This window comes from Podarcis cretensis (assembly GCF_951804945.1).
Source record: "Podarcis cretensis genome assembly, chromosome: 13".
Classification (NCBI taxonomy): Eukaryota; Metazoa; Chordata; class Lepidosauria; order Squamata; family Lacertidae; genus Podarcis; species Podarcis cretensis.
This window is the reverse complement of record NC_137182.1, coordinates 8,824,229-8,838,287: the sequence shown is the minus strand read 5'-3', so window position 1 is coordinate 8,838,287 and position 14,059 is coordinate 8,824,229. Positions and strand designations below refer to the sequence as shown.

The window sequence follows — 14,059 nt, the reverse complement described above, 5'->3', positions numbered from 1 at the left end:
CAGGAGAGTCTGCTCTTTGAGGCTGGCGGTGGGGGAAAGCAGCGCCTCCTCCATCGCCAGCCCCAGAGGATGGGGGGCAGCGGGAAGGCGCGCGATGCCTTCCCGCTACTCTCCAACCCTCCTGTGGGCTTTTGCGGGAGATGGGGGAATTCCCCCACCTCCCACAAAAGCAGGCAAAAGCCGTGCACTCTTTAAAGGGGCTCCGCGGCTTCTGCGGGCTTTTCTAGAAGGTGGGGGAATTCCCCCACCTCGTTGAAAAGCCCGCAGGAGCTGCGCACCCTTTGAAGAGTGTGCCACTCTTGGGGGCTTTTCCCCGAGGAGGGAGAAGGGACTGACTGGCCGTTTCAGTCCCTTTTCCCTCCTGGTCGAAAAGCCCGTAGGAGTCGCGTAGAATTGGGGGAATTCCGCCACCTCCTGCAAAAGCAGGGAGAAGGTCTTGGAGTAGCACACAGGTTGTGTGCAGCCTGTCCACTGCTCCCAGAGCTGCGGGGGGGGGGGGGAATCATATTTTTTCCTTGATTTCTCCCCCCCCCCCCGAAAACTAGGTGCGTCCTATGGGCTGGTGCGTCCAATAGGGCGAAAAATACGGTAATTCATTCCGGAGGTACGTTCATAACCTGAAACTGTAAATAACCTGAAGCACCACTTTAGCTAATGGGGCCTCCTGCTGCCGCCGTGCCGCCGGAGCACGATTTCTGTTCTCATCCTGAAGCAAAGTTCTTAACCTGAAGCACTATTATTTCTGGGTTAGCAGAGTCTGTACGTAACCTGAAGCGTATGTAACCCGAGGTACCACTGTACATTGTGGAAATGTGCTTGTTTTGCATAATCATAGAATTGTAGATTTGGAAGGCACCCTGAGGGTCATCTAGTTCAACCCCCTCTAATGCAGAAATCTCAATTAAAGCATCCATGACAGATGGCTAGCCAACCTCTCCTTAAAAGCTTCTAATGAAGGAGAGTCCACCGCCTAAGAGAATTGTACATGTTTAGTGCTAACTCTTTGAAAGTCATTTAGGTTTGCAGATCCTGTATAAAGTCAAAAGTGTTTTTCTGCTCTTTCTGTAGTTCTGCTTCATTTAACTATCTTGTTAACAGTGATTTACACTTTCTCCTCTCTTACAGTGGTATCACCTTATTCTTTTAGCATTGGGAATACGGTGAATATGGAACCTTACTTACATGGTGGCATAGCTATCCAAATAAAGACACCTAAGATATTCCATTTTGTAAGTACCCCGCATAAAGACAACAGTCAGCAGTGATCACATCTGTTTTCACCTCTAGAAATCATTTAAGCTTGGTGCTCAGGCCAGAGATCTGACTTTTTGAATAAAAATATTATTTAGCCCTTCTCCACATGAGGCACCTGTATAACTTGATCTCAAAAGGGCAAGCTTATGTTAAAATGTCAGAACATAAAATCAGGGATACATAAATTCACCTACCACCCCCACCTCCTTGCTATGGTGAACGTCTCTCATTTCTTCTGGTGGTTGTGCTGTACTTCAAAGGGGTTTGCAGTACATTGGAGGTATAAGTTCAGGGACAGTTCTTCTCCCTTGATTCAAACACCATTGGAGGTGTTTGAAGCCCCTAGATTCAAGGAAGCAGTCTACACATCTTTTCTTAGCCTTTGCCTCAGAGTACCTGTAGAGCACAACACAAGGTTAGGTACAGTTCCTGGTCTTCTCACTTGCGTTGCAAAGGGTCTGTACATCAGATCACACATTTTTAAGTTGCACATTTAAGCCTTGTAACTTGGAACAGGATGTGTTCCAAACTCCTTTCCCCCCCACTGCAATGTTTTCTACAAGTTTTGTGCTTTACATTTTCCTGTACCACGGCACCTATTCACTTACATAGCAGAGAGTAAAAGGGTGCATTCATTGTGATGGAGGCTAAACCCATCCCTTGCTCCTAGTGAAATTTGTATCTGTGGTGCAGAGGTATGTTTTCCTCTCCCCAACAGTCTTTCCCATTTAATGTGTTCCTAGCGAGCTATGATGACTCCCATTTCTGGTTTATTTTTTGAATTGTATCTACAGTTACATCCTGCTAAAGTTTGCAAGCTAATCCTGGGAAGGTTTAGGAAATTTTAAAAATGCTTGCATGTACTTTGCTTTCTTCTGTTCTAAAGTGTGTGCAAATTGATTTTTTTTTTTAACTTTTAGCAACAGCTGGAGAAGCAGTTGATTAACCCAACATGCCTTGTTGCAGATTTCAGCAAGCCTGAGGTTGGTTTTGCTTTGTTTTGTTTTTAATATGACACTTTGTTTTTTAAATATTGTATACTGCATTTGTTTTTCCCTTAAGGCCTTAGTGGCTCTTGTTCTTGCTGTAACAAGCTAATGTAGCTAGCTAGTCCTTAGAGCAGAACTTTCCAAACTTTTCATGCTGGTAACATGCTTTTTAGACATGCATCATTTCGTGAGTTTTACTAGCAAAGTGGAAGTTAAACTAACCCCTTTCTATCCCTGGGAGGAGCGTGGGGAGCATTAATGCGACACACCTACACACTGCAGCCGACACACTATTGTGTCATGACACAGTTTGGAAAGTTTTGCCTTGGAGTATACGGACTTCTTCTTATGTGATTGCTCTGCATATTACTGATCATCCACTATTTTCTCCTCCTTTCAGGCCCCTCTGCAAATTCACATTGCCATGCTTGCGTTGAATCAGTTTCAAGAGAGTTTTGCTCGTATGCCGACAATTGGGTAACGTATCTGTACCACAGCTGCACAAAGTTTGGGTTGTTGGGTACACTGTTAATATAGTTAGAGGTGGAGAGATAGCAGTTTAAACTGTAACTCATCAGGTTATTTAATTAACTGAGTTGCAATCCCTTGCACAGTTCAGCTCTTTACAAATCACTTGGGCTTCTGTGGGATTTAATCCGCCTAAATGTGTGCAGAATTGTGACCATGATTTTCTTATCCCTGCTACTTGGGAGAGTCATGGGCAGAGAATCAATTTGTTATGTCGGTTTTACAAGAAACTTCAACTGTTGTCTAGTTGAGGATAGACTATGATGTATTCATATAACATTTAAGACTCTCCACTGCTTCACGGCCATGAATTGGAACTATTGTCCACAATGCTGTATGTGTTTGGGGGTGGGATTAAAAAGATATTAAAGCGGAGTGGGGGGTTGGCTAAAACCACCTTGTGATTTCTTCTATTTTATGTATTTATTTAGGAGAATTTATACCCCGCCTACTAACTGAAGTTCTCAAGGCACCTTGCAATATATTTAAAACACAATAAAATAGTCAGTGATACAACAGTCACTAGAGCAAGGGAAAAATGTATGCAAGTCCCCCCTTCATTTGTTTTCCAATGTTCCAATAAATGCAGCTGAATCTCCTGGCTGTTGAATCAACTAAATGCCATTCTCACATAGGCCAGGACATTCTCATTAGGTGGCCCCAGCTCTGGTAGCAGATATAAGAGGTGCTGCATGGAGCAGAGATGCTATGCTTTTTGTTTGGGTTTCAGGTGCCTTCAGGATGCCGAAGAGATGCTGAAGATGGCAGTGTCCATAAGTAAAACATTGGAAGGCAAAGTGAGTAATTTTGTGCTATCTAGCATACTCACCTGTGATTGTAGTATGCATGGTGCATTTAAATGTTGAACTGAACTTTGTGAGATCCCTCATCAGCTTCAGTTTTCTGCTGTAGTTGGTCTCTGCTGGCTCTCTTGTATGTTTTACATTTATATCTTTATCACCTGAGCATCTTTGTGATGCATTATAGTACCTTCTTTTGCATCAGTCAAAAGCTGACATGCATGGAAACTGCAGAAATGTAATTAAGACCATCGCTCAGCTCCTCCAAAAGTATTACACAGGTTTCCATGGTTGCTTCAGCTTAGCTAACTTAGTGAGCATTCTGTTGAGAATTTGTATTTCAAAAGAGGGACATGCCATCTAAATCTGTCTTTTACTTTTTTATTTTTATCTCCCCCCCTCACTATATAGGAAATGTTAATATTGACCAATGAAACTTATGCATGACTCAAACTCTTAATCTCTTACACACTCATCTTACTACTAACACACACATACATATTATGAATGAATGAGCAACTATTCTCCTTATTTTATCCTCAGAACAGCCCTGTGAGGTTATGTGGCTTCTCATTTAAAAATGGGCACAATTGTTGGGATTGTGTTGTTATCCTCACTATGTGACACTATGATGTGAAACAGCTCTATTAAATTTTCGGATTTTAATGTATAGTCTACATAAAGGTTTAGTCAATTCTTTTTTTATTTGCATTTTCAAAAAGAGGAACAGAGCATATTTAACCCCCCCCTCCCCTCCCCTGTCTCACTTACAACTTCATCCCAAATACAGCATGTATACATATACCATATGACTTCCCTTCCACACTTTTCCTGGTTCCTTTTGCTTTTCTACTACTTTTCTGTATGCACTGTTTTTACATCAGTAAGGGACGTGGGTGGTGCTGTGGGTTAAACCACAGAACCTAGGGCTTGCCGATCAGAAGGTTGGCAGTTTGAATCCCCGCGACGAGGTGAGCTCCCGTTGCTCGGTCCCAGCTCCTGCCAACCTAGCAGTTCGAAAGCACGTCAAAGTGCAAGTAGATAAATAGGTACCCCTCCGGCGGGAAGGTAAACGGTGTTTCTGTGCGCTGCTCTGGTTCGCCAGAAGCGGCTTAGTCATGCTGGCCACATGACCAGCTGTACGCCGGCTTCCTCGGCCAATAAAGCGAGATGAACGCTGCAACTCCAAAGTCATCCGCGACTGGACCTAATAATGGTCAGGGGTCCCTTTACCTAAGTTGAAATTGCCCAAGCTTTTGAAGACAAATTTTGAGCAACAGTTTGAAAGAATAGAAAGATTGTAATCCAGTGAGGGTTATGTAAACAAAAATGTAGCTTCGCTGATGTTTTCCTGTTAGCTGTTTCTTGCTTTCAAGGAGCTCTTGTTCCAACATTCTTCATGCAAAAATGTATTCCAGGCTAACAGGCCATGTTGGAGGATAATTTTTGTTTTCTAGGTCTGCCATGGCTACCTCATGCAGTGAGAAGCTCAGTTACCAGTTTGTGATTGCCCTAATCAAAGGGACAGAAGCTGAGAACTGAATTTTAATTGAGAAACAGCTCTTACCTCTAATGTGCTTTACTTCCCATGTTTACTGTGCACCAATTTACCAAGTCAGCAACCCACTAATTTTAAAGAATTCAACGCTATTTGTATACAGACATGTTCTTACTTTGTTTTTAAATTGTAGCCTCAAGTTAACGAAGACATGGTGAAATGGCTATCAAGGATGGCTCAGGGATCTTTGGCACCTCTTACAGCAGCACTCGGTGGTGTTGCCAGTCAAGAAGTCTTGAAAGCAGTGACAGGAAAATTTTCTCCCCTGCAACAGTGGGTCAGTTTTCTTTGTTTTGGATTAGGTTACATAAATTTAGGGACAAGAGCATTCTGTGAGCATAATATTGCTTGTGTTCAAATGAACCATCAAAGATGGTGGAGAATAGCAAATGACACTTGTGCATGAGCGTTACTCTCCCTTTCTTGCATCCAGGCCTTAATTCTGTATTTCAGATTTAAGCAAGCCATAGTTTACTATTATGTCCAAACTGGCAACCTTTCGGTTTGAGTGAGACTTCAGGATTGTTCGTATAGTTTGCCAGGAAGTAATGAATTAAGCCCCAAGGGGGGGGGGGGAGTTGACACCTGAGTACAGTGTTCATTCATTATACTCCACCATGGTCTAGAGCAGGGGTCAGCAACCTAAGGACCACAAGCAGCCCATGTGGGTCATTTAACTGGCCCATGAGCTGCCCCCGAACCGGTTCATGGCAGCAGCCCTTCTCACCAATCATTCCTGCTGTGTTGCCTTATTGGAGTGTTCCCACTATAAGATAGGATGCATTACTATAAGGAATTACTACAGATGAGAGTACAGTCATACTTCGGGTTACAGCCACTTCAGGTTGTGTTTTTTCGAGTTGTGGACTGCCGAAACCCGGAAGTACCAGAACGAGTTACTTCCAGGTTTCAGCGATCACGCATGTGCAGAAGCGCTAAATCGTGCTTTGCGCATGCGCAGAAGACCAAATCGCAACCTGTGCATGCACAGATGCGGGTTGCGAACACTGCGGGTTGTGAACGTGCATCCCGCACAGATGACATTTGCAACCCGTCCACTGTATTAAGGTTATTTCCACTGTATTTTCTGGATGTTTAAATTCACAGTACCAAAGGCTACTAATAAAACAATATTAAACTGAGAAATAGTAAATTATGAAACATAGTACTAGTCTGCTGGCAAATCATCCCATAGATATATATTGCTTGTTGCACACATCAGTTTTGTTTTGAAGTAAGCAAGAACCGATTTATGTGCGAAAGATAAAAGAGTTGGTAGAGGGAGGTAAGAAAGCATTGCAGTATATCATTTCAGACTCTTTTTAAGTATGACATTCATTTCTGTAGGCTTTCCCTTCTTAAAAAAAAACCAAACTACTCCCTGCTTATACTAAACATTGTGGAGAAAGATCAAGCAACCATTTTGCTGTTGTGCTAGTGTGCCACATGAAGGGAACTTCTTATGTTGGGGGAGCCGTAATTAATGCAGTACGCCACCAGCCGTCTGAAGTGGTGCAGTCTAGAGTTCTATCACACCAGTCTAATATCTTGTTCAGATTTTGCCCCCCCCCCCCCCAGGTTGTATGCTGTAATAAAATAGATATTATTATTTTTAGTGTAGTTTAAACATTTTAAGACATGCTGAATCTTGTTTTCCCCCCCTCCTTCTCCAGCTGTATACTGATGCATTTGAATTAGTCACATTTCTAGAAAAAGTGAGCCATGAAGAATTCCTTCCAAGGTAAAAAAATGGCACAATCAAGCTGCTCATGCTCTCTCTGTTCCTTAATCAATTAATTTGTTTACTTCTTCAACATTTATGTTCCACCTTTCTTCCAAGCAACTCAGAGTAGCGTAAATTATCTCCCCTTCCCACCAATTTTTACCTTCATAACAAACCTGTTTAGTTGGATAGAAATTGTGACTGCTCAAGGTCATCCGGCGAATTTGGATCCTCCTGGTCCCAATCCCAAGATACCGTATTTTTCGCCCTATAGGACACACTTTTCCCCCTCCAAAAATGAAGGGGAAATGTGTGTGCGTCCTATGGGGCGAATGCAGGCTTTTGCTGAAGCCTGGAGAGCGAGAGGGGTCGGTGCGCACTGATCCCTCTCGCTCGCCAAGCTTCAGGAAGCTTTCTGCAAGCCGTGGGAGAGCTGCACGACTTCGCGCAGCTCTCCCACGGCTAGCGGAGAGCTTGCCTGCACCCAGAAACTTGGGGCGCGCTGAGCTCAGCACGCCCCAGGCTTCCGGCTTCGCGCAGCTCTCCCACGGCTTGCGGATAGCAGCCTGTTCTGGGGGCTGGGGTCGGGGGAAGCTCGGGCTTCCCCCAGCCCCACACCTGGGGGGGGGGAAATAATTTTTTTTCTTTATTTCCCCCCCAAAAAACTAGGTGCACCCTATGGGCTGGTGCGCCCTATGGGGCGAAAAATATGGTAACCACACGAATGCTGTTGTTGTGTCTGAAGGCATGCATATTTAAATGAACTTACATAAAACATGTACGTGTGTGTACTTTTTTCACCCAGTGGTTGGGAACCTCAGAGCTAGGGCCCTCTGTGCAGCCCTCAATACTCTCCCCAAGTCATATCTCTCAAGGATCCTCTCCCCTGCCCTCTCTGAATGCTTTTGCCTGGCTGGAATGTGTCTTTGAATTATGGTAATGCCTTTGGCTTTACGGGATGGGAAGGCAAGAGTACATCAGTTGCGCAGCCTGCTTTTGCCTCTAGCCCTGCCCACCTAGGAGGGAATGTGATGCTCAGAATGAAAATGCTCCTCTTCTCTGTCCTAACCCATTGAAGCAGGATTTCTGCTCAGAGAAGATGAGGTTATCCGATTCCAGAGGAGCATATCAAGGCAGACGATTGATCTATGTAGCTCAGTACGTTCTGCATTGACTGGCCCTGGCCCTTCGGAGTTTCGGGCAGGAGTCTTACACTGACCTACCTGGAGATGCTAGGCATTGAATGTGGGACCTTATTCATGCAAATCACGTGCTGTGCAGCTGAGCTTTGGCTCTTCCTGACTGCAGGGGTCAGCAAACATTTTCAGCAGGGGGCCAGTCCACTGTCCCTCAGACCCACAAATAACCCACAAATAACCCAGAGATTCATTTTAAATAAAAGGACACATTCTACTCATGTAAAAACATGCTGATTCCCAAACCATCTGCAGGCCGGATTTAGAAGGTGATTGGGCTGGATTCGGCACCCGGGCCTTAGTTTGCCTACCCATGTTTTAGAGCAAAACAAAACAAAACACAAAACAATGAGAATATGGCACCTGAAATACTGATAAGACTTATGTGGCATAAGTTTTCAGATGCTTAAAGTGTTGCCTTCAACTGACAGCTGTGTATGTACACAGCTCTGGACCTCAATACCTTAAGGACAGCCTGTCCCCATGCAAACCAACCCAGACCCTGTGCTTGCCATCTGAGGCCCTTCTCTATGTTCCCCCCTTCCAGAGAGGTTTGGAGGGTGGCAACAAGAGAACGGGCCTTTTCTGTGGTGGCTCCCCAATTGTGGAATGCTCTCCCCAGAGAGGCTCGTCTGGCACCATCATTACATCAGGCACTAGCAAAGACATCCCTCTTTACCCAAGCTAATGGCTATTAAATAATCTACAGCCTGTCAATGTGTGAGGGAGAGGGACTGTTACTATTATTTTCTTATTAGGCTGTCTGTCAGTATGCTTTTTATTTTGGTTTTATTATGTTTTATCATTGATGTTTTGTAATGTGTTTCTAATGTTGTACACTACCCTGAGATCTTTTGATAAAGGGTGGTATATAGTGGTATATAAATTGTATTATTATTCTTATTATTGTTTGTTGTTGTTGTTTAATGCTTTTTAGAAATGCTTATTTTGTGATATTGGAAGGAGGAGAGTATGCTAGGAAAATATGAACATCTTTGTTCCTTTGCACTGACATACACAAGTGAAGCAATTCTGAAACATTTTTGTCTCTTTCTATCAATGTTAATTAATTTAATTTTATTTAAAGCCAGCTTGATATACAATACAATACAATCTTTATTACGGTCCAGAGACCCAACAAATTGTTACAAAGCAATGCACAATTCAGACAGCCTACCTCCAGGTTGAACAAGCATTTTGTTCAGATTTAAAGATAGGGATCTTGCAACTGGTTCTTGCAACCACCGATAAAAACTTCACCACTGCTAATGTTCTAGCGTTTGTCCAGTCTTCCAATAGGAACCTGACATAGTAAGCCTCTGATTTTCCCGGGAAAAGGTACCAGCAAGGGTAATATCAGTTCAGTCCTGGCTTGCTCATATTTTTCACAGTGCAGCAAAATATGTTTGATAGAATCTGTCAGTGTTATCTTCACTTCTTTCCCACATCTGTCTGCAACAGAGGGGACAGGTACGACGCCTTGAGAGCCTGCATTGGAGACTCCTTGTGTCAGAAGCTGCACCGTCTGAATGTTTTCTTGGTAAGCATGGCTTGCAGGATAAGTCTGACATTATGTCACAGAATTGTAGAGTTGGAAGAGGGACCCCAAGGGTCATCTAGTCCATCTCTGTGCAATGCAGGAATCCTGCCCTCAGCTGTCCCTGGGTGGGCTTGAACCACCAGCCTGGTTAACAGCACTGACCCTATTGCCTTTGTTGGATAGTAGTCTGTATTATATTGCAGTAAGAAAACCCAGTGGACAAGTATTTTAGAAATTACTGTTCTGTGAATTAGTTGGAACTTTGAAACTACCTTTTCCTGGAAGTTTAGAACATATAGTGGTGGGTTAAAACATGCAAAATACCCGGATGGCTCATAGCGATGCCTTTTATAGTAGGAGCTGGAATTCTGCATCTTTTGATGCGTTTCAGTCCAGTATTTAACTTCAGATACTTTAGTTAGGTATAATCTTCTCTTTATGGTATCTTCAATCTTTCATTTCACAATTGAAAGGCTATCTAAATTTCCAGTCAATAGGTATGATAGCATGTCAATATGTCCTTGGCATAACAGTTTAGGGATTCCCCCCCCAGAATTTTGTGTATTCTAGTTTTATCAAACAAGAAGTTCAACTAAAAGTTTAGCTCTCTGAAGGATCGAAATTTATAATCTGTGTAAGGATTGGAAATTTATACATATATTACTTTGCAGGTTGGTTGTGGTGCGATAGGCTGTGAAATGTTGAAAAATTTTGCACTTCTTGGTGTTGGCACTGGACGAGAAAGGGGCATGGTAGGTTTGGTTTTCCATACTAATTTCAGTTTCTTTTACTCTGTTTGCAAGTTGTTTAAAAATTATTTTATGATCTTAGTAAGATCAGATCTATTATGCCTTGGGTGTGATAGAACTTGGAGGGGAATCTCTGTCCTGCCAATTTCTCCATGTAATGGCTTTGTTACAACTACACATTTGGGTTCTGTAATCTCACATTTCCATGTTTTGGTTTCTTTTTGAACTTCCAGAAATCACAGTGTATTGGAATATGTGTTTATCAGAATTCTAGGGAGTGCAATTTTGATACATCTGTAGGTTAGTTGGTCAATCGCTATGTGACATTTTTAGGCGATAATTTATTAGTTGTAAAATTAAACCTGAATTCATTCCATTTTGTATTCCTGTTAATTGGAAAGAGCTATGATTTTGAATCTGTTTCTGGACAGGAATGACTACTCAATATAAGATGACATGCATTTTTTAGGGTAGAGGGGAAATTCTCTCTTAATAATCATTGGGGGGGGTAACCAAATTGAGGGCTTTCAGGACTGATTCAAACTAGAAACAATCAAAGATTTATATTAACCATAACTTGTAATTTCACCTATTTGTCCGACCTGCTATAGGTTACAATTACAGATCCTGACTTAATAGAAAAATCCAATTTAAATAGGCAATTTCTGTTCCGTCCACACCATATACAGGTAAGTTGGAGCTGTTGGTGAGAAAAAGCAATTTGTGCATATTTTTTGAAAAAGTCAAGTGTGGTTGTGGAATCAACTTTCTATTTTAAGAGCTGTTTTAAAGTTATGGAGGTGAATCTTCATATATTTCCCTAGGACTAAATAAATTGATTTTGTTGCTGAAGATGTGATTAACATCAGGGCTGTATGCATAGCTCAAAAGGCAGAGCACACACCTTGCATGTAGAAGTTTGACTGATTAACTTTTTTACTTGCTTATGTTGTATTTATTTTAATGATTGTTTATTATTTTATTAATAAACAAAATAAAGCAATAAAGAACATAAATAATGTTGCAGTGGGTTGAAAGGAGCTTAAGATTGGCTATTATCATTGAATTTGTTGTTCCAAAAATTGCAAACGTTATATGTGTTCTTTGTAATAAGTTAGCTTAAACATATAATAAAAGTATTTAATCTGTTGACCATCTTGAGTTTCTTTTGTAAATAAGGCTCAAAATTATTATTATTATTATTATTATTATTATTATTATTAAAAATAATGTTTTAGGTTTAACCATGGTAACGCCAGTTAAAAGAATTTTGGGTAGAATGGTTGGGAAATAGAGATACTATAGAGAGGCATTGCTGGTCCAGATTGCCAGTATCCTGCTGCTGTTTAATAAATAATAGCATGTTTCATCTTTCCATTCCTAAAAAGAATTCTCAGTGCAGCTAACAACCACATCAGTGGAATAACAATAAAGACAGAAATAGGGAAAGAACACCAAAATAGAAACAGCAGTATTAAATTAGTAGCAGCATGCACAAGAATCCAGATTTCCATGGGTTAAGGAAGGGTTAACTGGGTTGGGTGATAATCACGAGCTATGATGAAGGCAGGAGAGCAGAACTGTGGGAGGTGTGGTGACTAGATGTATCCACATGCTCTATAAATGGTCTCTGAGTTTTCCAGTTACAAAATACAGTCGTACCTTGGAAGTCAAACGGAATCCATTCTAGAAGTCTGTTCGACTTCCAAGGCGCGGCTTCTGATTGGCTGCAGCCAGTTGGAAGCTGCCCCAGACTTTCATGCTTTCAAAAATCATTCAAAAACTGGAAAAATCACTTCCAGTTTTCAGTCGCTCGGGAGCCGAAATGTTCGAGTTTACAGGCGTTCGGCTTCCGAAGTTCTACCGTATTTTATTTTAGGAAATGTTTTGTATCGGCCTCAATAGAGAACTTTGATTAATTTTTGCTGTCAGTTGTTCTTTCCAGAATTAAAGAGTTCAACGTGGCAAAACAGAATGTTTTATTCATTTTCTTTGCTCAAGAGCCAGCGTTACGTGTCTATTCAGCTCATTATTTCATACCTCATTTCACTAAAGCGGTGATTCTTTTGAGTATGTTATCAGTGATTTGGAAGCTTTTGTTGTGCATCGCAATTGCCTTTTCCCAGCAAGAATATTAACCAAAGTTGATGAATATTTTAATTTTGGTTAGAAGCCCAAAAGTTGTACAGCAGCAACAGCAACACGTAACATCAATCCTCAGATCAAGATAGACCCATATCTGAACAAAGTTTGCCCGGCTACTGAGAACGTGTACAGTGATGATTTCTACACTGCGCAAGATGTAGTTGTTACTGCGCTAGACAATGTGGAAGCAAGGAGATACATTGACAGGTAGGTGCATGATCTGAGAGTTCAGTTTGTACCCTTTCCCACCCTTCATAGCATTTCTGTCCTTGCCACCCTTCGCAGCAGTTTTCCCTGTGCTTTCTTGGCACAGCTGTGGATAATTCAAAACCAGTTGCATCAAATCTACCATATTTTTTGCTCTATAAGACTCACTTTTTCCCTCCTAAAAAGTAAGGGGAAATGTGTGTGCGTCTTATGGAGCAAATGCAGGCTGCACAGCTATCCCAGAAGCCAGAACAGCAAGAGGGATCGCTGCTTTCGCTGCACAGCAATCCCTCTTGTTGTTCTGGCTTCTGAGATTCAGAATATATTTTTTTCCTTGTTTTCCTCCTCCAAAAACTAGGTGTGTGTTATGGTCTGGTGCATCTTATAGAGCGAAAAATACGGTACTTCAAGCCATGTTTTTAACCTACTGGTTTTTTTAAAAATTAGTTTAGTATTTAATTTTATATATCTGCCACCATTGTGAAATGGTGAGCACAGTATGTCTTTTTTGTGAGAAAATGCCTCAATAGCTCTATTTGAAGCAACTTTTACTACTACAACGGGTTATTGTTCTACTAGTTTTACTGGAATTTCTGATTGGGAATGTTAACTTGATTAATGACCCAACAATGTGTAGTTGCAAATGTATCTAAAGTGTTATGGACTCGAATGGGAGGGGCATGCTTATCAATGCATTGGGTTTGTGACACATTAAAATGTATACATCTGGTAGCAAGCCCAAGGCTTGCTCCTACACTACACTATTTGGTCAGACTGTGTATGGTCTAGCAGTTTATAAATCTGAGGTCCAAACTTGATGCAACACCATTCGCATAGCAACTGCGTGAATAGGTGGGGCTTGTTTTTATAGAGAAGATAGCCAGCACAATTTGGGACTACTTCTATACTGTAAACAGCCCTGTGGTCCTCGGATGAATGGCAGTTGTCAGGTGTTGGTGTGGTTGCCCGAGAACAAACAGGCAAGACTCCAACCTGTCTTTTCCAGGCTTTATTCTTAGTGCAAACTATTTACAGTGAAGAGCGTCGTAAGTTCATGTCTGGTTCAATCGCTAGCAGAATCTGGGAGTGGTCGGTCTTTGTACCTCCCCCACCATAACAGTCGCGTGACCTCCAGCCTTCTCCACCCCTCCCTGCGCTGAAACCTACTGCGCAGAATGGGCGCTGACAAAGGGGTACTTCCCTCCTCTCCGGTTTGCTCAGGCTTGGTTTTGAGGCTCTCCCTAGCATCCCCTGGTTGCTGCACCTCCTCTCCCCTAGAGGCGGGGCTTTCCTCCTTGCCACTAGAGGCGGAAATGCTTCGCAAGATTTCAGGAGGTTCCCTATAACACAACTGCCCTTCCACCTCTCAC

General features: G+C 42.2%; 1 protein-coding gene across 1 annotated transcript in view; it reads left to right on the top strand.

The window, feature by feature from the left end:
• UBA6 (ubiquitin like modifier activating enzyme 6) overlaps positions 1-14,059 on the top strand; it is a 45,083-nt gene that overhangs the window by 15,137 nt on the left and 15,887 nt on the right. Inside the window, exons 11-20 of the mRNA XM_079949360.1 lie at positions 1,126-1,229; positions 2,175-2,237; positions 2,644-2,720; positions 3,502-3,568; positions 5,263-5,406; positions 6,803-6,870; positions 9,510-9,588; positions 10,260-10,340; positions 10,949-11,026; positions 12,508-12,689. Coding sequence (XP_079805486.1) covers positions 1,126-1,229; positions 2,175-2,237; positions 2,644-2,720; positions 3,502-3,568; positions 5,263-5,406; positions 6,803-6,870; positions 9,510-9,588; positions 10,260-10,340; positions 10,949-11,026; positions 12,508-12,689 — 943 coding nt within the window. The remainder of the gene's footprint in view (positions 1-1,125; positions 1,230-2,174; positions 2,238-2,643; positions 2,721-3,501; positions 3,569-5,262; positions 5,407-6,802; positions 6,871-9,509; positions 9,589-10,259; positions 10,341-10,948; positions 11,027-12,507; positions 12,690-14,059) is intronic.